The 27,370-nt window shown below is 49.2% G+C and overlaps 1 protein-coding gene across 1 annotated transcript in view; it reads right to left on the minus strand.

The window, feature by feature from the left end:
• Window positions 1-27,370, minus strand: part of SYNGR1 (synaptogyrin 1) — a 30,282-nt gene continuing 2,912 nt past the window's right edge. The window contains exons 2-4 of the mRNA XM_065402763.1: window positions 5,885-6,122; window positions 3,239-3,384; window positions 1-219 (exon numbers count right to left, since the gene is read on the minus strand). Of these exons, the coding sequence (XP_065258835.1) occupies window positions 1-219; window positions 3,239-3,384; window positions 5,885-6,122 (603 nt within the window). The remainder of the gene's footprint in view (window positions 220-3,238; window positions 3,385-5,884; window positions 6,123-27,370) is intronic.

A 27,370-nucleotide genomic window follows, 5' to 3' on the forward strand; every position in this document is an offset into this window, starting at 1 on the left:
TCAGTAGTTCTGCGTTTGGTACCCCTGCGTCTCAGCATCAAAAGCGTCTACCGGAGGGGGCTGCTGGTACGTCCCCACCGTGTCTGTGGCATCGTCCTCGTTCGTGTAGGGGGCGTAAGGCAGGCCGGAGTCCTGGCTTGGGTCCGTGTAGTCCTGGGAGAAGAGGGCCGAGTCGGCACCAATCCGGTAGCGCTGGTACGCCAGAAACGCCTGGCCCACCTTTAAGGGAGGACAAGGGGAGACAGGAAGCAGAGAGAGAACAAGGCAGGAGAAAGGGAAGGAAACACGCCAAGGAGGAGAGACAAACAAAAGCCGAGTTAGTAGTGGTTAAGGATTAGTGCACAAGGCATGACTGGAAATCACTGGTTAAACACACCCAAGTGCAAGAAGACTTAGTGTGCCCCATGGAGAGCGTGAGCCCAGGACAAGAGAGAGAGTGCGCTAGTGTGCCACCCGCTGCTTGCACTTGCTTTGCCCAGGCCCACAGCAGTCGCTGGGGCATGCTGGGTCCATCCTGCCCAGCGACAGGGTTCAAATTGTGCAGGCATAGACGGCCTGCAGATATACATGTATAACGTCCCCTCCCCAGCCAGGTGATCTGCTTTACGTCCACCTCAGAGGTCTCACTCCTTTGGGCTGGATCTGTGACCCATTTCACCTTAGACCCCACTGGGGCTCCAGACTGACCCGCCAGAGGGAGGAGATGGACGTGAGGCAGTGGCTGTTCCCATTAACCCTTTCACTGCCAGTCATCCACTGAGCGACCCACTACGCTGCCAAGAAAAAAAATCACAGGCCTTGCTGGGGAGGGGAGAAGAGGAGAGGGGAAGCAGATGCCTTCCCTCCGGGAGAGCGGTTAGAATAGGTCCAGCCTTGTTCCTGCTCCCTGCCTCTGACATTGCTTTTGGAATGCTCTTTGGTGTGATAAGGTCATTGGCGCTGGGGCTTATTGAGGGTCAGGGACCAGAGGGCTGCATTCCCGCAGCGTCCCAGACATGTTTGAATGGTCCAGCCACCCAGGGACCATCCCAGCGTAGTGAGTGAAAGGGGCAGAGGAGTGAGAGGAAGTGGAGATGGGAAGTAGGGATTGTGGTGAGGGGAGCCCTGCCTGGCTAAAATATTAAGACTGAGCAGATTCCAATAGAAAGGGATACAGGTGTTATTCAGCGTTAGTCAGGTGTGGGAAAGTGGAGGAGGAGAGGTGGGTCACTTCCTTCCAACTCCCCAAAGGACAATTAATGTCCCATCCCAGTTCCAAGGCACATCGCTTCTCTCTCTCCCCACCACGTCAGCTGCACCGACATGGCAACGTGCATCTGTATTCTCAGCCCCTATCCCCCACCCCGATCCTGGGAGTTGGAATCATCTGCACTCCGACCACCTCCTCCCCTATGCACACCCCTTCCCTGCCAAGGCCCTGGGGGAATGGCGCTAAGCGCCCCCCTGGGGAATGGCCCTAGGGCAGCGGTGCGGGGGAGCTAGGGAAGAGAGTGTTGTATTCTTCCTGAAAGCTAATGTGTCTGAATCTCCGGAAAGCCAGAAATGTCAGGAGGCCCTGTGAGGAGAGAGGGGGAGGGGATAAGGAGAAGAGTCAATGAGGGAGACAACCAAAGTCACGCGACTGAAATAAAAACCCCAAGAGACACCATTAGACTCCCCTTCCTCCAGCCAAACAGGGAGAGGAGCTGGACCCACACCTTCCTCCTCAGGCCTTTCATTTCATGGCCCTCTCTTCCTGTGGCTGAGGAACCCTGGTCCGTGGGGAGAGCCCTGCAGTGCCACTCATTGGGTACGTCTGCACTGGAGCTGGAGGCATCATTTCCAGCTCCAGCGGATGTACAGGCGCTAGCTTTGATTGAGCTTGGGTGCTAAAAATAGCCATGTAGCAGTCATGGTGCTGGCAGTGGGATGGACTAGCTCTCTGAGTATGACCCTGCCCTGGATCCTAGGTACTTACTCAAGTGGCTAACCCATCCTGCCATGGCAACACTTCTATTTTTAACACCCTAGCTTGATCAAAACTAGCATGGGTATGTCTGCCTGAGCTGGAAACTACACCTCCCACTCCAGTGCGGACACACCCAGACAAAGTTTGGGAGGATGTAGCAGGTGTTGCTCTCCTTTGCCGCATCTCTCAGGGGGTGAAGATGCTGCCTCCACAGCTCTTCCAGCCCCTGATTTCCCACCTCCACTGACAGCCCCATCTGCACTAGAACTACAGAGAAACATCGAGTGAGAAGAGCAGATTCTGGTTGAGTGGGATGGCAGCTATGCCACTGGCATGATCTTATCATCTGCGTACCACACATTTTCATTCCTAGGAGTGTGTTGGCTGCTATTTTGTGCGGGGGGGTGACACAGTATCTTGCAAAAGACAGACACACTGTGCTCTCTTGTGCAGACTTTACTTATGTTCTTTCTTGTTTTGTTCCATCTCTCTATTTGAAATAAAAGACTGAAAGTACAAGGAGGCTGTTTGTGTATGGAAAAAACCCAATAGGTTACATTGAAATGGAGCCCCAAAATCTGGACAAGTAGAGAAACTCCCTGGTGCGGGTTGGGGGATAAAAAGGGAAGGGAAAGGAAGCTCTGGGAACGGTCCAAACAAATTCTACCATTTTCTTCCTACCAAATGAATGAACTAGGGATCCCAGTATGGGGGCAAACCAGATACAGAGAGGGGGAAGACCATATGGTGTGCTACAGGATGTTAACAACCATCCCCTCCCCCAACACAGCTGCTGAAGCCCCTCCTGATGTCAGTAATGCTAGCAACACATCCTGGAAAGAGAAGCAGACTCTTTGTATGGTACTTATACAGTCCCCATTGCTACAGTATCTGAGCACCTCAGAGTCTCCGCTCTATTTATCCTCACACCTCGGTGAGGTAGGGCAGGGCTATTATCTCCACTTTACAGACGGGGAGCTGAGGCACAGGGAGGTTAAGTGGCTTTCCCAAAGTCACACAGAAAGTCTGTGGCAGAACAGGGACTTGAACCCAGCTCTCCTGAGTCCTAGGCTAATGCCCTACCCACTGGATCATCCTCCATTTCTTCTACTGGTCCTCTCCCAGAAGCCACTTCAGCTTCTGTTCCATTGGAAATGCAGAAGGAGTCAGCTCTAGCCAGGGGACCTTCCATCTACAGAGGGCTGAGCTAACCCTAAGTGGGGTGGGAACCGCTATGCAGGGGAGCCCTGATCCAAGGGCCCTAATCAGGGTCCCGGCTGCTTTACTCACCCAGGTGAAGATGGAGAAGAAAGAGAAGGTGATGGCTGCTCGGGCTGCATCTGCCCCCTCATTCAGCGGGTTGTTCTCATGCTTTGAAACTTGCCACTGGTTGGCCAGGAAGCAGAAGCCAACAAACCAGAGGAATGCCCAAAAGGCTGGGAAAGGACAGCATTAAAACAAGATAGAGAGAGAGGGGTAGGGTAGGGGTAAACAGTAAATACATTAAGTTTCTCCAGCAATTTCTATCCTGCAAGACCCCCAAGTGTTTTACAGAGTAGGCCAAATTCTGATTGCGCAGTCCCACTAAACTCAGCGGAGCGGCATGGCTGTAATTGAGGGCAGAGCAGTCACTCTGGGGTGTGCAGCTGCAGAGAATACATGTAAGGTATGGTGTGGTACCAAGGTTTTATCAGCATGAGCTTGGAGGGTCACATGATTCACGTGAGTGAGTTCTGCGGGGCCTCCCAAATGAGGCCCTGCAGCCCTTCTGAACCAGTTACGCTACACAATATGGTCCTGGAAGGACAAGTGAAGAGCAGTTTCTCCAGAACAAGCTGCAAAGGAATTGTAGGCAGCCAGACTGAAATTACAGAGTGATTGGAATTTGGGCAGGACACCAGGGCTAATGCCTTTATAAAAAGTGCCATGGGATCTATAATACAGCTATATGATGACAGACAGGCCCTCCGTTTTACATCTCTTCCAAAAGATGGGCCATACACACTGGTAATACACAGAATAACAGTGTTCCTGCTCGAGGGACTGGAGAATGAGTAAAGAGAGCAAGAGAGCAGCAGCATTTTGATGGAAGAAACCCCCTGGATCACAGCTCCCTTGGGGAGGGATGATAAATGAGCAGGATCAGAGTTCTAAGGGGAGAAAGGAGTGTGGATGATCCAGATCAGAGCATCAGGGCGTGGGAAAGGGGCTGGCCTGGAGTTCCTGGAGAGAACAGAAATTGATGCATTTACCCCCTTTCTGAGGTACGACCAGATACCTTGGGAGAAACAGGCAGGATGTTTGTTCTGCTGTACTGCACTCAGTTTCTCTAACACACTCCCTTCCGCTTCTCTGCATCTCACTGTTATTTATATAGCACTATCGCTGTGCCCTGGCTAGACAACGCGCAACGTTTGCTAAACAAGCAAAAAGACCCCTGAAGGGCTTGCACACTTAAAGGCCAAAAGAGGTACAGGAGAGTGAACAGACATTGGGCCTGATCCTCTTTGCGCAACCGTTTTCCAGTGGGGTAACTCCATTGGTGTCAGTGGAGATACTCCTGACGTGAGCTGATGGGAGTTCAGAATCAGGTCTGCAGAACGGGGGTGGATGTCATGTTGGGAAGGCTTTGCAGAACAAGTGATTGTGTATTTTATTTTAAGGGCAAGAGGGAACTGTCTCAGTGCACATTCTTGGGAAGCTGTTCCGGGTGTCTTGGGGCTGTGAAAGAAGGGATGAAGTTGGGAGGGAATGAGCCAAAGGGAATAGTGAGGAGCGAAATGTCAGCATGAAGGAGAGCGTGTGGGGGGACGTCAGAGGAGACAAGGACAGATGAATGAGGGAGTAGAGGACAGGAAAACTTTGAAAGAGAGATGAGGGAACTTGGTGCAGAAGATGATGAGACATGGAATGAAAGAAAACAACTTTCCCTGTGACACCCATCACTCACTGAAGCCTCCAGCTGAAGTACCAGGCACACAGGTGCTGCTCTGCAGTTCCAACAAACTAGGGACCATGGGAAGCAGAATGTAAGTTAGAACAGCCCTGGGTGCCAGGAGCTGGGCAGGGGCCTGTAATGCCTCAGAACATGCACAGTACAAAAGTGACTTAAAGGGAATTTATAGTCAGACTATTTAAAATTCTGTGGGTTTTTTGCGGGGGATGGGGTGGGTTCTCATTTGATTCAAACACCCGGCATTGGAAAGAAAAACCTCAGTTACAAGATGTGTCACCCTCTACTCCTTCAAATAAGGGCCTAGCAAGATCCTACCCCAGTTTTCTGGTCTTCCAAGGAGACCTCCAGCAAAAACCAGGGAAAATGAGACTTGATATTTCTAAAGGAAAAAATAAGGGCAAAAAGGTATCCTTTCAGGCTGTTTTTATGCACCATACAGAATTAAAATAAAGGGGCATAAACCAGATGTTTCTTTCCTTTGCAGGTCATTTTTAAGGCATGCCATTTTTAATCACAGGAATGCAATTTGTACATATGCTCACATCTCCCACATTGTGTGAGGAATGCTTGAGTTGTCTGTGGTGTCATTATCCCATCATCAAATCATAAGGCAGCAGCAGAGGCCAGAGAGAGGTTAAAGAGAGACAGGGCAAAGAGGAAGAGGATGAGAGGAGGGTGGGGGGAAAAGATGATGAGTTAAGCGGAAGGAGAGGCTAGGGGACAAGAGGAGGAAGGAGAAGGAAAGAAGAGACAGGAAGAGGAGAAGAGGAAAAAAGAGGAGTGGGCGTAAGAAGGGGGCAGAAGGTTGGAGGACAAAGAGGAAAAGAGGACAAGGTGAGGGGGGACAAGGAAGGAGACCAGTCAAAGAGCTCCTGTTCCAGGGATGTCTGGCCAGCTGGCTTATGAAATAAGACAGGTTCCTTCCCTCAGCTCAGCTCCCTGAGGAAAGGGGTTCTATGCCAACCAGCCAGGAAGCTCACCAGAGACTCCGATGTCCGAGAGCACTGCCTTCTTGCGGTCCTTGACGCTGCTGATCTGTGGGAAATAGACGTCCAGAGCCAGGTAGAGAAGGCAGCTGAGGAAGGCGAGGACGCCCACGGTGATGCCATAGTTGCAGGCGTTATGGTTGCGGTTGAAGATACAATGCTCCTCCACCTCAGTGGGGCTGTTCAGGTAACCTTCATTCACAATGGAGCCGAAGACAACAATGGAGAACACCTGAGGAGACAGAGGCAGGAGGAAGGTGAGGACCATGCCTGCCTCCAGACCACCAGGTGACTAGTGCAGTGGAGAAGAGGTCTCCCAAGACTAGCTGGCCCTCATATTCCTCCTCTGTCTGAGCTGCGAGCCTGTCTTGTTAGCTTGTTTGGACTACATCTGGAAAAAACTGAGTCACTTAGAACCATAACTGATTTTGGAGGGGGGTTCTCAACAAAACGAAAAACTGAAAATGGGTCAAATGCAATTTTGAACATCAATATGAAACAATATTTGGAAACAAAGTGTCAATTCCAAACCAAATGGTTCATTTTGACACTTCCAAAATTTTTGTTTTCAGGATTTTTTTGTTTAAAACTATTTGCGGAATTGGACATGAACTCAAATAGTTTGGTGCCCCCCAAAATGCACTTTTCTGTGAATTTACTATTTGCTAAAAAAGTTTTTGCCCAGCTCTAGTTTGGGCAATAGTTGAGGGGAAGTTTACCTGAAAAATGTTACTTTATTTCTAAGAATTGCCTCATAATAGGATATTCTAAACTTATAGTTTTATTTTTATTTTATTATTATTTTTACAAATTGAAGCTAAATTGAAATAGGTCAATCTCCATCTGAAATCAGAGTGCCCACACACAGCCTAGCGCCAGACTAAGGAAAAGGGTGAACTAGGACTGGTTTCATTTCTTCGGTTTTAGTTCTTGGGTAGGCAATCTCTGAGGGTTGGTCTACACTGAAAAGTTATATTGGCATAGCTACATCTCTCACGGGTGGAAAAATCCACACCCCTGAGCAACGTAGTTAAGCTGACCTAAGTCCCCATGCAGACAGCACTAGGTTGATAGAAGAATTCTCCCATCAACCTAGCTACTGCCTCTCAGGGAGGATTTACTACAGAAGGCAGTGTCTTCACTGAACCATTACAGCGGTGGAGTTGCAGCACTGTAAGTGTAGACAAGCCCTAAATCCTCGCAATCCCATACTCTATAGGCAGCCATTCACCCTCCCACTCCATCCTCCACCCACCAGCTCTCTCCAGATGGCTTTCCCTTCTATTCATTGTTCCCTCCCCACCGTTTATTCACTTATTTTATCTGTCCAACTTCTTCTCCAGTTCTCTCTTCCCCATTCACCCTCCCATTATCCACTACTCTGCATTCTCTACTTATCTGTTCTCCTAACAATCCTTCTATCCACACCTCCTTATCCTTTCTATCCATCTACTCTGTTCACTACATCCTTCCCTCTATCCAACACATAACACTAGCCATCTGTCTACTAATATTCTCATTCTATCCATTCAGCCACTGACTGATACACTCTTTCCTTAGCTGTGGATTTCGCAGGCATTTTCGGGCTGGAGCACCGTGGCCCATGGAGAATCACATAGCACATGCAATACATTCACCTCTGGTACCCCCAAAATCACAGCCCAGCCTGCTCCATGTGTATCAGATCACTAACCCAGCAGCATTCTGCCCGTGTGCTCCTTTCATTTGTCCTCCCTTCTCTCCATCCACCCAGAAAAGGTAAGTGAATAGGTGTCTCAATGGACTATCTAACCCAGTATGGCCATTCTTATGTAAGCTGATGATCACTTTCCTCTCACTTTTTACACACCAGTGTAAAAAATAAAAAGAGTAACTTCAGTAGGTTTCCTGTGGTATAAAGGATCAGGTCCTCTGTGCCTGTAGTGCAAGATGGGTGTAAATCTGGTTTAGAGGAGTCAATTTACATCCACACAGAGGGTGAATCAAAACCGAGATTCTGCAATCAGTAGTGACCCATACAGTGTGCAACTCACTAACTGATAGGTCAGAATTCAGGTGGCTTGTTTCTTGGTGCGGTAGCAACAGGTGTATCCATGTGAACAGTGTCCCCCATCAACCATTAGTGCAGGGAGTGGAGGAGGCACACAACTGTCCCACTGTACATATCCCACTGATGTGCCAGCTCACAGGCTGGAGCAGAATACACAGGGCTGCAAGAACACATGAAAGACCCAATTCTGCTCTCATTTAGAACATCCTCACTGGCTCTAGTTTTCAAGTGAAAACCTGACTCACTGTAGGCAGTTTTACTCCTACTTTATATGACAACGGTGCTGTTTAAATGATAAGCATTCAGAAGGGGAAAGCAGTGATTCCCTTTGCCTTCAATTCCCTTTGCACTGGTATATCCGGGGACAGAATTTGGTTGAATGAAGGCAGTGTACAACGGAAATCAAATAGGGAAATGTAGAGGGAAAGCACACAAGGCTGGCACTCTCACAAAACAAGCTCACAGCCACCCACAGACATAACAGTGCCTGTGGCACTGATGGATCCATTTTAGATTAGTAGCCAGGGGAAGCTGTCAAATTGATTGCCTGTTCCCATAAGGCCCAAGCTATATTAAAATTAAACAGCTGAACTGTCCAGTGAGGGATCTTGTTCCTGATCTAAAAACTGACATGGACTTGTAACCAAGTGGGCAAACCCATTTGTGGGGTTTGAAAAGACCGACACCTACCAAAGCTCTAAGTTGGAGAGGGGTGATCCCTAGTAAGCTTTTAGCATGAGTGTAAGTCATTTTATTGTTTTTAGATGTTTTCTCTGTAAAGCGTTTACCCTAAGAAGAAAAGCAGTTTGCTGTGTGAAGGTTGGTTGGTAACTGCTGTACCCTGTTCTAGCCCCTGGAGAGAGGTTAACCACAGGGCTGGATGGGACCCTGTCAAACCTGCTGAGGAAACCACGGTGAGGAGCAGAGGGACTGTGAAACCCCTGGTCTGGAGGGAAAGAGACAGGGGCCTCTGACTGAGAGAGGTGACGCTGGGAGCCGGAAAGCTTAAGAGGGTGCCCTCGAGGAAGACCAGGTGGTAGGTCACAGGTGCAGTTAACCCTGAAACTGCAAGAGGCACCAGTAAAAACCTGGAGAGAGAGAGAGCTAGAATCATTCCCCACTCCCATGACTAAAACTGAAAGCAAAGAGATGTGACTATCAAGTTTCAGACAGTGAGCAAAGATAGCCAGGGGCCCGACTAACAGGAATCATTCAACTAAAAACACCACCCATTCCCCTGTGTCACTTACAGGGTATAAGCACCATTTGAATTTTTGCTATCGCAATGGACCAAGAAATTTGAGACGCTGTAGTGCCAGGGTGGGAATAAATTACCGGTCAGTTATTTCCAATCTGATACATAATCAGCCATCAGCAGGGTTGGAATTTGAGATCCAGAGCACAGGCATCTGCTCCTTGACTGGAGTACCTGACAGCACTAGTAGGTTGTCATCTGCTACGTGGACCAGGTCCAGCACTAGAGGGAGATTAGATGCACACTCTACCAGTGCATTTCACAAATGTTTGCTGACAGCAGAGGAATGGTGAGACTCAGGAAATCTATGGTTCCATTCCAAGTTCTGTAGTGGAGTGTGCTCTAGTGGGCACAGACCCTTCTGCCCCATTCCCCCCAGACCTGACCCCTTTTGCCCATATCCCCTCCAGCCTGTCCCTGTATCAGCACTGTCTCTCTCTCTACCTTAGCCCAGGCATCTTGTCTCTTCTTAGTCTCTCTTCTTTCCTGGTCCCAGGCCAGGTCATCTTGCCCAGCCAGTCCCGGTCTCTTCCCCACAGCTCCTTATCTACTCTCAGTCCTCCCCTTCCCAACACATAAGCTCCCAGTCTCTCACCCATCTGCCTGCCCATGTTCCCCACCCCCCACCAGCTCCTACTCCCAGTCTCCTTGCCCAGCCAGTCTTAGTTTCCCCCTCACCTCTTGTCTCCATCTTCCAGTCCCAGTCTCCTATGAAGCTCCTTTTCCTAACCTATTCCTTCCATTGGCCCCACCCCACAAGACAGGCTCTTGCGGCTCTGTACTCCATTCAGGCTCCTTCTCCCTCCTTGTTGCCTGGGCACCAGCAGGGGTCGCATTCAGAGCACAGGAGCCAATCTCCCTGCTCTCCCTTCCTGTATCCAATGCCACTGTGAGCTGTAGCAGCCAAGAGAAGCAATTGCAGGGAAAGTCCTGCTCAGTTCCTCCAGCCTTGGACTGGCGCATGTTCAGTGCGAATGGAATCTTCACAGAATGTAGCTGACAAACTCCAACAAGCCTCTACTGAGTATGTGCAAACAAAGATTTTTCAAGTATCAGGGGGTAGCCGTGTTAGTCTGTATCTACAAAAACAACAAGGAGTCTGGTGGCACCTTAAAGACTAACAGATTTATTTGGGCATAAGCTTTCGTGGGTAAAAACCTCACTTCTTCGGAGAAGTGAGGTTTTTACCCACGAAAGCTTATGCCCAAATAAATCTGTTAGTCTTTAAGGTGCCACCAGACTCCTTGTTGTTTTTGAAGATTTTTCAGTGGTTTATAATTTGGGCAGATGGCAAAAGGCACACCCTTAACAGCACGATGACCCCCTGCTGAATTTCAAATCCCTGCTCCACAGCATGGAGTCTCTCTAGCGTCACAACAAAACAGAAGAATATTTTTTAATACAGAAAAAATATATATATTTTTCCTTAACCTTGTTCTTGGAAACAGATGAGGCCTGAGGCAGATGCCCAGAATGGAAATTTTCAGCCCAAACACAGTTAAAGTTTGGGAAAGTTATAAGCAGCTAAAAACAGGCTCTTACAATGGGAAGTGTCAAGCAACCTTAACTAACGATGGTGCTACCAGCTCTGCCTATAATTAGGGCCCTACCTATTTCACGGCTATGAAAAACTCGTCATGGACCGTGAAATCTGGTCTCCCCCTGTGAAATCTGGTCTTTTGTGTGCTTTTACCCTACACTATACAGATTTCACAAGGGAGACCAGCGTTTCTCAAACTGGGGGTCCTGACCCAAAAGGGAGTTGTAGGGGGAGTCACAAAGTTATTTTAGGAGGGTCATGTACTGCCACCCTTACTTCTGCACTGCCTTCAGAACTGGGCGGCCGGAGAGCAGCGGCTGTTGGCCGGGTGCCCAGCTCTGAAGGCAGCGCCCTGCCAGCAGCAGCAGAGAAGTAAGGGTGGCAACACCATACCATGCCATCCCTACTTCTGCGCTGCTGCCTTCAGAGCTGGGCGGTCAGAGAGTGGCGGCTGCTGACTGAGGGCCCAACTCTGTAGGCAGCAGTGCAAAAGTAAGGGTAGCAATACCGCAACGCCCCCTACAATAACCTTGCAAACCCCCCTCCCAACTCCTTTTTGGGTCAGGACCCCTACAATTACAACACTGTGAAATTTCAGGTTTAAATAGCTGAAATCATGAAATTTACCATTTTTAAAATCCTACTACTATGAAATTGACCAAAATGGACGTGAATTTGGTAGGGCCCTACTTATAATCATTTGCAATAATTGTTACAACTCCTACCCTGATGGAAAGCTGGCAAACTTCTCAATGTGATATAAAAGCGAGAGGATGCAACCAGAGGTGATGCTGGCATCCGAGTTGCCTGACTGCCTTGTACTAGGTGATGAAATGTGTATGCCCTATTTGCCACATAATCAGACAAGAGAAATTTAGAAGACCAGAAATGCCATCCAGGTAGGCATAAACTAGAGCTCATCTTGGTTTTAGAGCTGGAGATGGCAGCTTTGAGGGACTTATTTTCACTCCTGGACCTATTGCAATACCCCTCACAGAGACTAAGGCCTTGGCTACACTTGCGAGTTACAGCGCTGTAAAGGCTCCCCCAGCGCTGTAACTCACTCCCCGTCCACACTGGCAAGGCATTTGCAGCGCTGTATCTCCGTGGTTGCAGCGCTGCATGTACTCCACCTCTCCGAGAGGAATAGCGAGTATTGCGCTGCCGCTGCAGCGCTGCGGCACCAGTGTGGCCGCCCAATATGCTCCAGAATTATTCGGCAGTATCCCACAATGCCTGTTCAAGCCACTCTGGTCATCAGTTCAAACTCTACTGCCCTGGCCTCAGGTAACCAACCATGTGACCCACCCTTTACATTCCCCGGGAATTTTAAAAATCCCCTTCCTGTTTGCTCAGCCCGGCATGGTGTGGAGTGCTATCAGCAAATCTTTCCAGGTGACCATGCCTCCACACGCCAAGTGAGCCCCAACATGGAGCAATGGCGAGTTGCTGGACCTCGTCAGTGTTTGGGGGGAGGAAGCTATACAGTCCCAGCTGCGCTCCAGCCATAGGAATTACGATACCTTTGGGAAGGTATCAAAGGACATGATGGAAAGGGGCCATGACCGGGATGCCCTGCAGTGCAGGATTAAAGTGAAGAAGCTGCGGAGTGCCTACCGCAAAGCCCGTGACGCAAACGGCCGCTCGGGTGCTCCCCCCGCGACCTGCCGATTCTACAAAGAGCTGGATGCGATACTTGGGGTTAACCCCACCTCCACTCCGAGCACCACCATGGACACTTCAGAGCCGGTGGGGGGGGGGGGGGGCGGAGGAAGAGGAGGAGGAAAACAGGAGTGATGGTGGTGGGCCGGATGGAGACACCCCGGAATCCCTGGAGCCATGCAGCCAGGAGCTCTTCTCGAGCCAGGAGGAAGGTAGCCAGTCGCAGCGGCCGGTACTTGGTGGAGGACAAACAGAAGAGCAGGTTCCCGGTAACCGTTTTTTTTTTTCGGGAAGGAATTTTTTCGGTGCAGGCTCTTTGGGAGAGGAGGGTTAGGCATGCATGCCTAGATGCGGAATAGTGCATTGATGTGGTTTATCACATCGCGGTAATCGGCCTCGGTAATCTCCTCGAATGTCTCATCCAGAATGTGTGCAATGCGTTTGCGCAGGTTTATCGGGAGAGCCACCGTGGTCCTTGTCCCAGCCAGGCTAACGTGTCCGCGCCACTGTGCCGCGAGGTGCGGGGGGACCATTGCTGCACACAGGCAAGCTGCATATGGGGCAGGGCGGAAGCCGCATTGCAGTAGAAGACCCTCCCTTCCCAGGTCACCCTCAGCAGCGAGATATCGTCCAGGATGAACTCCTGTGGAAAATGTTGGGACAGTGTTCAGTGTAGGTGCCCCCTGAAGCTGTTGGCTCTCCCCAAGGCACAGAAACCCAGAGGACAGTGCAGCCCTGAAACAATCAGTCCCCTTACTCACCATTTTGAGGCTCCCGTGGGATATGTGTGCTCTGTTTCGGACGGGAAAATTATGCTATTGTGTAGACCCTGTGTGTTTTCTACTCCTTAAGTGCGGGGGGAATCATTACTCTGTCTGGTATAAACAATGCTGCCTCTGTTAAATGTTGCATTTTGCCTATACAGCTGCATCAACCTTGAGACCTCAGCCGTCCCTCTTATCGCCTGCTCAGAGACTGCAAAGACTCAGGAAGAGACCGCGAAAAAGCAAAGAAGACATGCTGCAAGAAGTGATGCGGCAATCTATTAAAGAGAATGAGAAAGCACAGGACTGGAGGGAGAGAGAAAGCAGGATCCGCCAGGAAAACGCAGCGCACCGGCGGCAAAGCACCACGCACCGGCAGCGAAGCACCGATAGGCTCATAAGCATCCTGGAGCGCCAAGCAGACGCTATCCAGGAGCTGGTAGCCATGCAGAAAGAGGAGCAGTACCGCAAACGCCACCCCCCCCTACAGCCCTTGTCCCAAAACTCTTTCTGTTGTGCCCCACTGTCACCTCCAACCCACTTTCCCCAACTTCCGTGTTCTTCACGCCACCTGCTGCCTCCAACACCAGTATCTTCACCACCCAGCCCTGAAAACCACGACCCTTACCCTCTGCACTCAGCCCCCATCACCATGCAGTATAGCTATCCTGAAGTGCAGCACTCACTGCACAGCACACCAGACAGGACATACGCGAATCTGTGATTGTACCGTTCCCCTCTCCACCCCCTTGTTTCTTTTCAATAAATGGATTTTTTGGCTTTGAAAACATTCTTTATTATTGCATAAAGTAAAAGACTCCTTAGCCCAGGAAATAAACAGGCACTGCAAGTCTGTTTGTCTGCTAAGCAGACACTGATTCCTAAAGATTGGAACTACTGCACTTCACTCCCGTGCAGGGCACCAGATATCACTGCTGGTTTTCAGCCTCAAATTGCTCCCTCAAGGCATCCCTAATCCTTGCAGCCCCGCGCTGGGCCCCTGTAATAGCCCTGCTCTCTGGCTGTGCAAATTCAGCCTCCAGGTGTTGAACCTCGGAGGTCCATGCCTGATTGAAGCTTTCACCCTTCCCTTCACAAATATTATGGAGGGCACAGCACGCGGATATAACCGCGGGGATGCTGTTTTCGGCCAAGTCCAGCGTCCCATACAGAGATCGCCAGCAGCCCTTTAAACAGCCAAAGGCACACTCCACAGTCATTCAGCACTGGCTCAGCCTATAGTTGAACCGTTCCTTGCTGCTGTCAAGGCTCCCTGTGTAGGGTTTCATGAGCCACGGCATTAACGGGTAAGCAGAAGCTCCAAGGATCACAATGGGCATTTCAACTTCCCCTACCGTGATCTTCCGCTCTGGGAAAAAAGTCCGGCCTGCATCTTCCTGAACAGCCAAGTGTTCCGAAAGATGTGTGCGTCATGCACCTTTCCGGGCCAGCCTGTGTTAATGTCAATGAAACGCCCATGGTGATCCACAAGCGCCTGGAGAACCATAGAGAAATACCGCTTCCGATTAACGTACTCGGATCCTAGGTGGGGTGGTGCCAGAATAGGAATGTGCGTCCCATCTATCGCCCCTCCACAGTTAGGGAACCCCATTTGTGCAAAGCCATCCACTATTTCCTGCACGTTACCCAGAGTCACGGTTCTTCTGAGTAGGATGCGATTAATGGCCTTGCAAACTTGCATCAACACGATTCCAACGGTCGACTTTCCCATTCCAAACTGGTTTGCGACCGACCGGTAGCTGTCTGGAGTTGCCAGCTTCCAGATTGCAATAGCCACCCGCTTCTCCACTGGCAGGGCAGCTCTCAATCTCGTGTCCTTGCGCCTCAGGGTGGGGGTGAGCTCATCACACAGTCCCATGAAAGTGGCTTTTCTCATCCGAAAGTTCTGCAGCCACTGCTCGTCATCCCAGACTTCCATGACGATGTGATCCCACCACTCGGTGCTTGTTTCCCGAGCCCAAAAGTGGCATTCCACGGTGCTGAGCATGTCTGTGAATGCCACAAGCAATTTTGTGTCGTACGCGTTACACGGCTTGATAGCATCGTCGGACTCCTCACCCTCACTCTCACTGTCATTTTGGATCTTAAGGAATAGTTCGACAGCCAAACGTGACGTGCTGGCGAGACTCGTCAGCATACGCCTCAGCAGTTCGGACTCCATTTCCCGCAGACAGATCGCGCTGCACAGAAACCGTTGAAAGATGGCGCCAAAGGTGGACGGAAACAAAGGGATTTCTGGGATGCGAAGCGATGCATCACGGGGCATTGGGACAGGACCCAGAATGCCCCGCACCCACGCCCCCTTCCCACAACCCACGGCGCCAGAATGGGAAAAGGTGCTCTGTGGGATAGCTGCCCATAATGCACCACTCCCAATAGCACTGCAATTGCCACAAATGTGGCCACGACAGTGCGCTGGGCAGCTGTCAGTGTGGACAGACTGCAGCGCTTTCCCTACTCAGCTGCACGAAGTCAGGTTTAACTCACAGCACTGTACATCTGCAAGTGTAGCCAAGGCCTAAGGATTGCTGTGGAGTTCCATTCCTCACTAATGGACTACATTGTCCAGGCATTAGCACTTTTGGCCTAGCAGGACACTATACTCATCTGCCCTTCACAATGACACAGAAGCACCTAGACATATTCTTGCCCATTGTCCTTGAAGGTCACCTTGGCTTACAGATAGCCTGTGACATCTAGTTGTATAAGGTCCAGAGAGGGGGACCTTTGTCTTTGTATCTGTTCTTTCTATTAGTATATTCCCACCCTTTGCAAAAATGGTTCAGAGGCTTGAAATTGTACAGGACCCATCACTGCCCCTCTAGTTTCAGACAGCAGTGGTGGCTCTAACCACACTTTTCCATCTGCGAGTGGTGAAGAAGTTGTAGCCTTTCCTCTCTGAGGTGGACCTTGTCAGGGTCGTCCAGCCAAAGGCATGATTTACAGCAAAGCACCCTATTGAGGGCTACCCTTGTAGATGTCTCAAAAACTTGTGATTGCAGAATGCTGCTACTCCATCTCCTGAGTGGATCGAGCCCCTGAAAACATACACCACGCATGCTCTGCACTGGCTACCCAGCTCTTCCCAGTGTGTCTCTAGGTGTTGGTTTTAATCTATAAAGTCCTATGTGATCGGGGACCTGGAAACCTGAGAGGCCATCTCCTTCCTTATATACCTTCCCCACAGCTGAGATCAGCGGAAGCATTCCCGCTGACAGCCCAGAGAAGGAGTGGAGAGCTAGTGGCAGGGTGGGAGGCTTCTCAGCTTTGAAACTGGCTCTCACTGTCAGCCCACCACCACTCTGGTAGACTGACGGTGAGAGCACAGTGCAGTGAGACTCATCCATTTCCATAAGCATTCAACTTGATAGGGGGCCAGAATGGGGTGATTTGAATGGATGGGCACAGTTGGGCCGGCAACTGTTGCTGCCTACAATAGGCACCAGCCTTGGTGTTTTTCCAGTTATGTAAACATGCCTAGAGGATGCGGGGCTGGGCGTGTAATAAATCATCATATAAATAAATAATGGCTTGGGAGAATCCACATTTGGCAGTCTTCAGAATGGAGGGTAGGGCCCACCTAGCCCCTGGCAGTTAATCCTGCACATGAACAGTGAAGGTGGCTTATCGAGAAACCCATTCGGATAGGTCTTACATTTGCTTGATTTCATGGTAAAGTATGATATAAATGTTTAATTAGATCATTAATTAAATAAAACTTCCCCCTCACCCCCCCAAAAATATCCCTGCATTAACTCAGCACTCAGATTTCACAGCTAAAATGTCAGAAATGCCAAAAAGTTACAGGAATACCAACATAAAAAATAGGACACTCTGGCTGATAGTGTTGGGCCTGATTCATCACGCCTGCCAGCCATGTAAATCAGGAGTTACCACGCTGAAGTCAGTGGAGTTACATTGCAGTAAGCAAGAGGAGATCTGGGCCCTTGGTACCTGTTACTAATAATGCCTAATGTTGCTGTAACAAGACGACTAGAGAAAAAATATTACATATTTTCAGCTTGCTTGCATCGTGCACTTTGGGTGTAGTCACTTTCCCTGTGTAGTAGCATTATTTATTATTGGTGAGTTTAGGGGCCCCAACAGAGATCAGGACCCCATTGCCACAGGGATGGCATATACACATGGTAGTAGACAGCGCCTTTCCCAAAGAGTTTACAATCTCAACAGACAAGACAAAGGAAGGATTATCCCCATTTTACAGATGGAGAACTGAAGTGCCGAGAGCTGAAGTGGCTTGCCTGTGGCCATACAGGAAGTCTGTGACAGGCAAAGGAATTAAATCCTGATCTCCCAAGTGCCAGCCCAGCACCTTAACCACAAGGCTATCCTTCCACTCTGTGTAGTTAGTTAGGCTCAATCCTGCAAACACATGTGCCTAACTTTATGCAGATGAGCCATCTCATTAACTTCAAATTGGACCATTCATGTGAATAAAATTACACACGTTGGTGTTTGCAGGATTTGGGTCCGGCTGGTTTCCACTGGTATTTGTGAGAGTTTCTCATGCTGCAATTGAGAAAGAAAAAATATTTTAAACATAGAAAAATGTGATTGTAAAACTTCAAAAATTGGGGGGTGGGGGTCTGAGAGGCAAGGGCATTACCTAAACCTACTTTGAAATCACTGTTGTAAACTGCCTAGATTTCAAAGCAGATAGTACCCTTTTAAGAGTCCAAGAACAACCTTCCTTTGGCCATGTTGCACATTCTGTACTGTATGTTTTATGCAATATATTTTACAGCAGAAAACATAATATATTAAGCTACCCATGTTGCACATTCTGTACTGTATGTTTTATGCAATATATTTTACAGCAGAAAACATAATATATTAAGATACCCATTCAACTAGAAAAACAGGGTTAGCAAATAGTATTTCCATGTGATTTGGCTGAGTTAGCACTGCTGTCGGAACCCTAACTTTTATAGTTCTTGGCTTCTTGTGGTTGTGAGCATGTAACCTTAAACACTGAATTAACACAGGTTTTTGCAATTACTTTTCTATTCTTATTTTTAAGAAACAGAAAAAATAAATAAAACCCCAGAGCTAGTCCTTTTGCAGTGCTAACAAGCTCTGCCAGGAAAACTTGTAGGCTCCTTGCTATGCAGCTGTTTGGCTTGCAGCGCTTGCAAGGTACGGAACCAAAAAGCGCTCCCTTTGGGCTGGGTCGCGCCATTTAGGCCCAGCTCTAGGCACCGTCCGAGGGAGAACACTGAAGACGTTTTCCTCAGAGAGGCAGAGTTCCTCCTGCGGCTGCCCAGCACACAGAGGAGTGCACAAGCTGCTCCAGGTGCTGCATCATTCCCACTGGATCAGGGACTGTGAGTTATATGGGCCCATGGTGCCCTTGCTCCAGCAAATTCAGGGCCCGGCTCCACTGATGTTCAGGGCTGGGTCTCTTCCCCGGCCCCGCCTGCTGCCCCGCATGCCTCCCCCGGAGTGTCCCTGCCTGCGCCCTGGGCGGCTGCCCTGACGCTCCGTGCTGCGCTCCCTCGCCAGCTGCTGCTGGCTACAAAAGGGAGCGGCGCTGGCGGCAGGCTGAGGCAGGAGGCGCACACATATGATGGCAGCCCTCCCCCCCCGCACCCACCACAGGGGAGGCGAGCCTGGACCTGAGAGGGGCCTGGCCCCTAAGAGCATGTGCAGTGATGGTGCCGGGTGAATGTGCTGTTGGGGGGACTGTGGAGTCCTCCTCTCTGGCCCCAGGCTCTGGGGCAGCCTGCCTGCATCCCAAACTCATCTCCAGCCCTGCCCCACCCCAGAGCCTGCACCCCCAGCCAGAGCCCTCACCCCCCTGCACCCCAACCCTCTGCCCCAGCCCTGAGCCCCCTCCCACACCCCAAACCCCTCATCCCCAGACCCAGCTGGAGCCCTCATCCCCCCACACCACAACCCTCTGCCCCATCCCTGAGCCCCCTCCCACACCTCAAACCCCTCATCCTCAGCCACACCCGAGAGCCCTCACCCCCCGCCATAGCCCTCATCCCCCCATACCCACCACATTGTGCAATATAGGGAAATTGTTAAATGCTTACTGTTTCCAGTCCATTTTTACATTATTTTAAATATATATATATATCAGCTTACAAGGCAGGTGTGGGGAGGAGGCGGGACTTGGACCCATTCTGGGCACCACCAAAAATGATACAAACCTGCCGCCCCTGCACTGGATGGTGACTAACTCTGCTTGCTGGTGCTGGGATGCCGCGCCATTGCTCCACCAATTCTCTGCTCCCTTACAGGCACCGTGCACTGCTGCAGGAATAGCTAGGGATCAGTCCCTGCACGCCTGGCTGGCTCGGACACGCCCTGCTCCCACCCCTCACTGCATGCTTGCATAAAGACCAAGCAGAATCTAGTGCTTGTCTAGCACTTGTTCAGTTAAACCCGTGGGCCCTAATTCTCTTCTCACATCAGTCCGGCAGTCAGCATAAGCCAGGGGTTCTCAAACTCGGGGTCATGACCCCTCAGGGGGTCACAAGGTTATTACTTGGGGGGTTGCGAGCTGTCAGCCTCCACCCCAAACCCCTCCTGGCCTCCAGCATTTATAAGAGTGTTAAATATAAAAAAGTGGTTTTAATTTATAACGGGGGTTGCACTCATAGGCTTGCTATGTGAAAGGGGTCACCAGTACAAAAGTTTGAGAACCACTGCCATAACCCCACCGACTGCTCTGGAGTTATGTCGGAAGTACACTGGCCTGCAAGAGGGTTTTAAACAAGCAAAGGCGTTTGGCCAGGCAAACTCAGAAGTTCCGACCGTGCTCCTCACCCACCCTACGGTGGACTCGCTTCATCACTTGCAGCCAGTCCTCCTCTTAGACACCCACAAACTATTACCATGCATTCCCATGGCACATCCCCTGTATCAGAGTGCAGTAACGAAGGAACAGGGCCGGCTCTAGCATTTTTGCCGCCCCAAGCGGCGAAGAGGGGGGGAAAAAAAAAAAAAAAAAGCCGCGATGGGCGGCACTTCAGCGGCTGCTCTCCCGCACCGCTTCATTATTCGGCGGCAATTCGGCAGCCGGTCCTTCCCTCTGAGAGGTATTGAGGGACCCGCTGCCGAATTCCCGCCGAAGACCCGGACGTGCTGCCCCCTTCCATGGGCCGCCCCAAGCACCAGCTTGCTGCGCTGGTGCCTGGAGCCAGCCCTGCGAAGGAGCAACTGACAGAATGGCCAGAGGAGATCAAATGAACACTGGCGTGTTGAAGGGGGAAACAGGGAGCTGAACCTGCTGATAGAATCGCATGCTGTGCAGAGCGTGTGTGTTGTGTGCCCGTGGCAGGGGAGAAGGGGCAGGGGAGCGCCTGGGGAAAGGGAAGGCAGCTTCCTTCCTGAAAGACATTTTCCTCCTTGAATTGAAGAAGCTGATTTAAACAGCAGCAGAGGGAGGAACCACACTCTGGGAAGCAGAGATTCCCTCTGCTTGAGGCATTGCTTTCCCCTCCGCCCCAACACTGCAGGCTGAGCCATGTAGCCAGCATAGCAGAACCTCCTGAGTGTCATGTGATGCTTCCATCATGCTGCCCATTTTCAGCAGTGCATTAGGCCCTCCTGAGCATCACATGATGCGTGCAGAACACTGCCTGCTTTCAGCAGTGCATTAGAATTTAATGACTATCCCATGAGGAATCCGACACGCTGCCTCCACTCCAGAGATCTCCAAGATTGCCCTACTGTGGAGTTGTCTTCCATGCTTCCTGCCCTAGCTAACTCCCCACAATTGCCTGCAGCCACAAGGCTGTCACACTGCCTGCTTTCTCCCCTTCCCCTGAAGCCCTTCTTATTTCATTATAAAAAGGAAATATTTTAGTGACATACTATTCCTCATGGGGCTTATAATTAAATCCTGCTCAGACAAACACAGCAAAAACCACTCCTGCGTTTGCTATCGGTAGTGACCCAAAATAAATAAATAAATCAAGCTAGGCTAGCAAAAAGAAGCAGGAGAAAGACAGGCCTGCTAGAGATTATCCAGCTTTTATTTTCATCCAGGCACCCACAACTAGAGTTCCTGGAAAGCTCTGGAGAGCCCAACATACATACATTTCTTTCTGCGTCTACTTTGATTTATGGCATCTGAAGAAGTGGGCTGTAGCCCACGAAAGCTTATGCTCAAATAAATTTGTTAGTCTCTAAGGTGCCACAAGTACTCCTGTTCTTTTTACTTTGATTTAGGTAGTTTTGAAGAAAGCATATACTTAGTTTCTTTGGTAAATGTCTGTGACAGGTGCTGGATCAACAGGTCTGGCAGCTAAAGGCCTGTGTTTACCCACACAGCAAGGTACTGTTCAGGCAGCCAAAACTTCCTAGATGCCACCAATGTTCCCTCTAATTTTTCCCACCCATGTGCGGAATGGATTTTGTTATGTGAGGCGGGGCTGGGCTGGGTTGAGGCCAGGGGAGGGGCACTTCTCCCTTGGCCGTGGCAGATCTGTGGCTGGGCTAGGTTGGAGCCGGGGGAGAGGAATCTCTTCCCGCCGCAGCACTAAGCACCTGCCCTGTGCTTAATAAGCTGCTGCGCGGCCCCGCAGCTTAGACAGAATTTAGGATGCCACCCTCCTGGTGTGACTGAGCCCTGACCGGGAGGGCCACCTCTGTGCAGGACAGTCCATCTCCATGACCCATTACTTATTTGGTTGCTCTGCTGAGAAAGTCAGCTGGGGGTGGGGGGAGGGAATGTGGACAGCAATCCCAGTAGGAATTGAACAAAACCCACTAGCTCACTTCATCCTATCAGTAGCCAGATAACAGCTTTTAGTCACTGCCGATCTGGGGCTGACCTGGAGCAGGTGATATAGAGGTAGAAGGCTCTGGAATACTAAATTCCCACAGCCGGTTCCCACTGTATGACTTGAAATGGTGTGACTGAGCTGGCCCACTTTGCTACACAGCGCTGAGGTGCTGATCCCTAGTATTAACCCTTTTACATCCTGCCGGAGTAGCGCTCAAGAAGTCTATATAACAGAAGAAAGCATCCTTTCTCCGCCATCGTTCTGTTCCTCTCCCTCCTTGGCAACCCAACCCAGCTTCCACTGAAGTGCTCCTCCCACACTCGACAACAGAGACAGAAAAGACCTACTACGTGACCTAGGCCTGGTAACTGCACCCAACAATACATTTTCTAGTGCTTTGTACAGGCCGTCTTATGTGTCCCATAAGGGGCTTCTATCACGTTTCCTTTGGAGATAAGGATGAAATTTTTTGAAACCGCACAAGGGATCTGGATTAAAAATTAAAGGGAATTGTTCATCCAGATTCCCATAGGCAGCTTTGAGAAGCTCAGCCTAATCCAACGGATCCCCCTACCAAACATTCTTCCTGATCTTCAGGCTAAACAATCTTCTTAATTTCATCCCATTACTCCTAGTACCACCCTAAAACATTCCTCTCTAACTTTGGTGTCAATACCCTTCAAATGCTTCCAGATGGTTATTCTATTCCTATTGGTTATTGTTCAACCTAGCAACTGTACACATATTTAAATCAAATTTCATCTTTCCTCATAAAGGGACTGGAGGGCTTAATGATCTGTGTGATTTCCCTTCTCACAACACCCTCTAATTCATCAATATCTTTCTAGTAATGAAGTTCTCAGACTGAATACAGTATGCTAGGTGCAGTAGCACAACCTTTGTAGAGAACTATTATCTCTGTACCCCATGATGTAACTGATGTCTCTGCATACATGCCTTAAAGGGGAAAAAAAATCACACTGGCCCTGTTTGCTGCCATCTCCTATTGTGGGTTCATGTCTAATTTACAATCCACTGTCACCCCTAGGTCCCTCTGCATTATTGCTTTCCAATGGTCTCCCTTATTTTTCCATCAGTGTATTAGCCTGTATTTTTCCAAGATGAATCTAATTTTATTACCTTTTTGCTCATGTTTCTAACTGCTCTTGGTTCCTTTGTGTTATTTCTCCTTCCTCACTGGGGTTCGCAACTCTGCCCAATTTAGTGTCACCTACAAATGTCAGTAACATGAGGCTTACTGCCACTCCCAGATCATTACTGAAATGTTAAACAAAACTCAACTTAACAGACCCTGCTGTAACCCACCCAGCATCTCCCCCAGATCAATCTAGTGTTATGTATCGTTATTCTTTGGTTATTGTGGTCTGTTAGCCAGTTCTCAGTTCACATGACAGCGTCCCTGCCCAAGCCCATTTGAATTGTTGTTGTCAATAAGGCTTCATGAAACACTGCACCCACTGCTTTAATTAAATCCAAATACATTTTATATGCACTGCTGCGCTCCCTTCAGCGGCCTATCTGCTGACATACTAGAAGGCAGCCAGCAAGCAGGTGTGGTGGGTGTGGTGAAATCATGTGAACAAGATGAGGCAGCTACCACTCACAGCACTCAGTGCTATTTCTGGCAAAAACCGAAGGGAAGAACCAAGGCTGAGCAAATGTGGAAACTCATGAATGCCGCTCTGCTACCAGAGTGAGATTGGGAACTCACTGTGGGGAAGCAGTGTGTACAAGAGCCCAGCTTTGAATCCCCTTGTCACCCATCAGAAAGGTGAGGGGGTAAGTCCCTCTCACAGAGGCTCAATAACCTGAAGTAAGTGGAGGCACCACCGATGGAAATGTCTAGGCTGAATTCAGCAGTGACATACATGGGCTGTAAATTACAGCCAGTTTCTGACCAACATACATCTAAAGTAGTAACAGGGTCATTTGCAATGATTTAGCAGTCAGCGTGTGCAAGACGAGTGTAACTTCCACACCTGGCCACAGGGGTGGGGTGGGGGGAGAAAAAGGGGCTTTTTCTGCTATTCCCTAATAGGGTTGTAAAAGAAGGCTGTTTCTCTATTCTCACACACACCATCCTCAACACCTTCAGGGACATTCAGGTCCTAGTGGAAGTGGGTATAGCTGCCACTGACTTACAGTACTACACAGCAAGGACTGGATCTGCTCCCCAAAAACCAAATCAGTGTAAATTTCACTGCTTCACTATTTACATCCATTACTTGACTAACCTGTACTCCGAGTGCAGCTTACACCCTCATTTAAATTCCCACTGGACTTGGCCCCAACATTTAGCAGTCCTGTAAGTGCAGGGCTTGGAGAGAGTATGATGTAGTGCATAGGGCACTCAATTAGGCACCTGGAGATCTAGGTTCTATCCCAGCTCTACCATTGACCTGCTGTGTGACCTTGGGCAACTTATTTCCCCTCTCTGGACTATAGTTGCTGTGTCTGTTTTGTGTATTTAGACTGTAAGCTCTTTGCCGCAGGGACTCTCTCTCACTATGTGTTTGTAGCGGGCCTAGCACAACAGGGCCCTGATCTCAGTTTAGATAGAACCTCTAGGAGTTTCTGTAATTAAAAGAGATAAATGATAACAGCAACATGGAGTGAAAGAGGAGAGGGAATGGTAAGGGGCTGTTTTTATTATCCTGTTATTATTTATTAGCTGATTCTGGAGCTCACATATGGTTGAAGGAAACTTTGCTTTTCTAGTCATATGGCAACATTTTATTCAAAGCTTTCACTGAGCAGCTGCTGTTTGAAATGCACAGAACCAAGCCACCTAACTGAACCTATTTCTAAAACAAAGAGACACTCCCAAGCTGTTTATGTTTTTTAAACTGAATGATGCTTCAATCTCTGGAATTAACAGTGCCCAGCAATCAGGAAACCCTGAACAATAAGCAACAAGCCTTTTCTCAATTAACACTTTATTTATTTGTGAAGTCAAAGCTAGATTCAAAAGTGGGCATGTCCAGGGTGGATTTGATTTAAATCATGATTTAAATCACTATTCAGGAAGACTCGATTTAATCATGGATTTCTACATAAAAGTGCATTCTTGTTGGTTGTTATAACCTTAATACATATTCTTCACAACTCGGAGATAGATGTAGGCTTCATTTTTAGAAGGTACACACTATACATTTTTAAGTGATTTATTTTGAAAACTTTTCAGATTAATTTTACAGCTATATCAGAAAATGAATGATTGTTTGGTTGTTTCATTTACCAGAGCTAACTGAAGCAGATATTTATGAAGTCATTGGGAGGTGAACTATCTCCAATTCAACAGGTTAATCATTAATATTTGGAGGATTTTCTTGCCATGCTGTATTAGGAGGAGAACATCACCAGACAGACATTTAAATTGTTTTATTTAACTATTTCTCACCCCTATTTATTTATTTTAAAACATTTTTCCTGTTAACAAGCAAATCCACAGTTTGAGAACTGCAAAACTAAGCATCTCTGATGGTATCTTCTAGACCAGAGGTGGGCAAACTATGGCCTGCGGGCCACATCCGGCCCTTGGGACTGTTCCGCCCAGTCCTTGAGCTCCTGGCTGGGGAGGCTAGCCCCTGGCCCCTCCCCTGCAGCCTCAGCTCGCCGAGCCGCCAGTGCTCTGGGTGGCGGGGCTGCGAGCTCCTGCCGGGCAGCTCAGCTGCGAGAGCCGCAAGCCTGCCCCGGTGCTCTAGACTGCACGGCGGCGTGGCTGGCTCCAGCTGGGCGGCGCAGCTGCCAGTCCTGGTGCTCTGAGCGGCATGGTAAGGGGGTGGGGAGCGGGGGGATTGGATAAGGGGCAGGGGGTCCCGGGAGGAGGCAGTCAGGGGAAAAGGAGCAGGGGGGGTTGGATGGGTCAGGGATTTTGAGAGGGGCAGTCAGGGGGTGGGAAGAGAAAGGGGGTAGATAGGGGGCGGGGGCCAGGCTGTCTGGGGAGGCACAGCCTTCCCTACCCGGCCCTCCATAGAGTTTCAGAACCCCGATGTGGTCCTCAGGCCAAAAAGTTTGCCCACCCCTGTTCAGACTAAGCACTGAGTCCCATTGGGTAGATAGAAAGATTAACCTAAATAATCTATACAGAAGCCCCTGGAATCCCATAAGATTGGGTCCCTAACCCATGAACTATTGGAACTCATTAACAAAACTTTTCTTAAACATTACATGAATATATTGTCTATATTTCTATAATTCTATAGAATTAGAATTTATAGTCCCTATTTCATGATGAGATATCTTTGAGCTATAATGTATCTTAATTAAAACTATCTTTAGGTAGGTTTTTTCCTCAAAAAGCATTTTATCAAAAAAATCCGATTTAAATAAAAAAAAATCCTTTTTTTTTTTTTTTTTTAAATAATTGATTATTATGCACCCTGGGCATGTCACATCCTGCCTTAAAGACTTACACAGGCCCCAAAACCAGCATATGTAGCTGTGTGGCAGAAGATGGGAATAGCTTCTTATCTGAAACGTGGAGTGGGGAATCGCTTGCTCAGTGTAGCTGACAATGGTATAAAGAGGCTGTCATCTCTAGATCACTGATTTCAGTGCAAATCACAGGTCAGGGTAAGGGTGTGACTGGATGACTCAAGCCTGGTTTCTGTAAAGCTTTCCAATGCTGCTAACACTTATGGGAACTCTAGTATAGAGCCACTGGCATTTTACCCACTGTGTCATCTAAGGCTAGATCTATACTTGAACCGCGGCAGCTGCACTGCTGTAGCAGTTTAAGTGTAGATGCTACCTACATCGCCAGGAGGGATTCTCCCATTGCTGTAGTTAATCCACTGTCTACACTGGGGGTTAGGTTGGCTTAACTATGTCTCTCAGGGGTGTGGATTTTTCACACCTCCGAGCAACATAGCTGAGTCGCTCTAACGTTTTAGCGTAGACCTGGCCTGCCTACTAAGAACAAGTCTACGTGACATGGTGGTAAAAGCCTCATCTACACTAGGGCTCCTACTGTTGCTGCCAGAGGTGAAACTGCACAAGTACTAGCAAAAGTGGGAGATTTTTTTTGAGGGTCTGTGTGAAGGGGAGACAAAGCCTTTTACCTCTAAGGTAAAATACAAATACAACTCCTGTCAATGTGACCTAGTGATCTAGGTCTGAGACTCAGAATCTGTGCGTTCTATTCTTAGCCCTGCCTGCTCATTGGATGATGCTGGGCAGGTTGCTTAACTTCTCTGTGCCCCAATTTCCCTATGCGTAGCATGGCTTGTGTGAACAGAGTTGGTTGTCTCAGTCTGGTTGTCAGTGGACAAGTCCCCCCATCTCCACTGGCCCCCTTGTGGGGGGGTCTCCACAAGGAGGCTAGGGACTGAACAGATTATGTACAATTAACTTCTCCACGCTCCAGTAGGTGCTGCTTTTTCCAAGCTGAGGCATGTTGATGGGGA

The sequence above is a fragment of the Emys orbicularis genome, chromosome 1 (genome assembly GCF_028017835.1).
Source record: "Emys orbicularis isolate rEmyOrb1 chromosome 1, rEmyOrb1.hap1, whole genome shotgun sequence".
Classification (NCBI taxonomy): Eukaryota; Metazoa; Chordata; order Testudines; family Emydidae; genus Emys; species Emys orbicularis.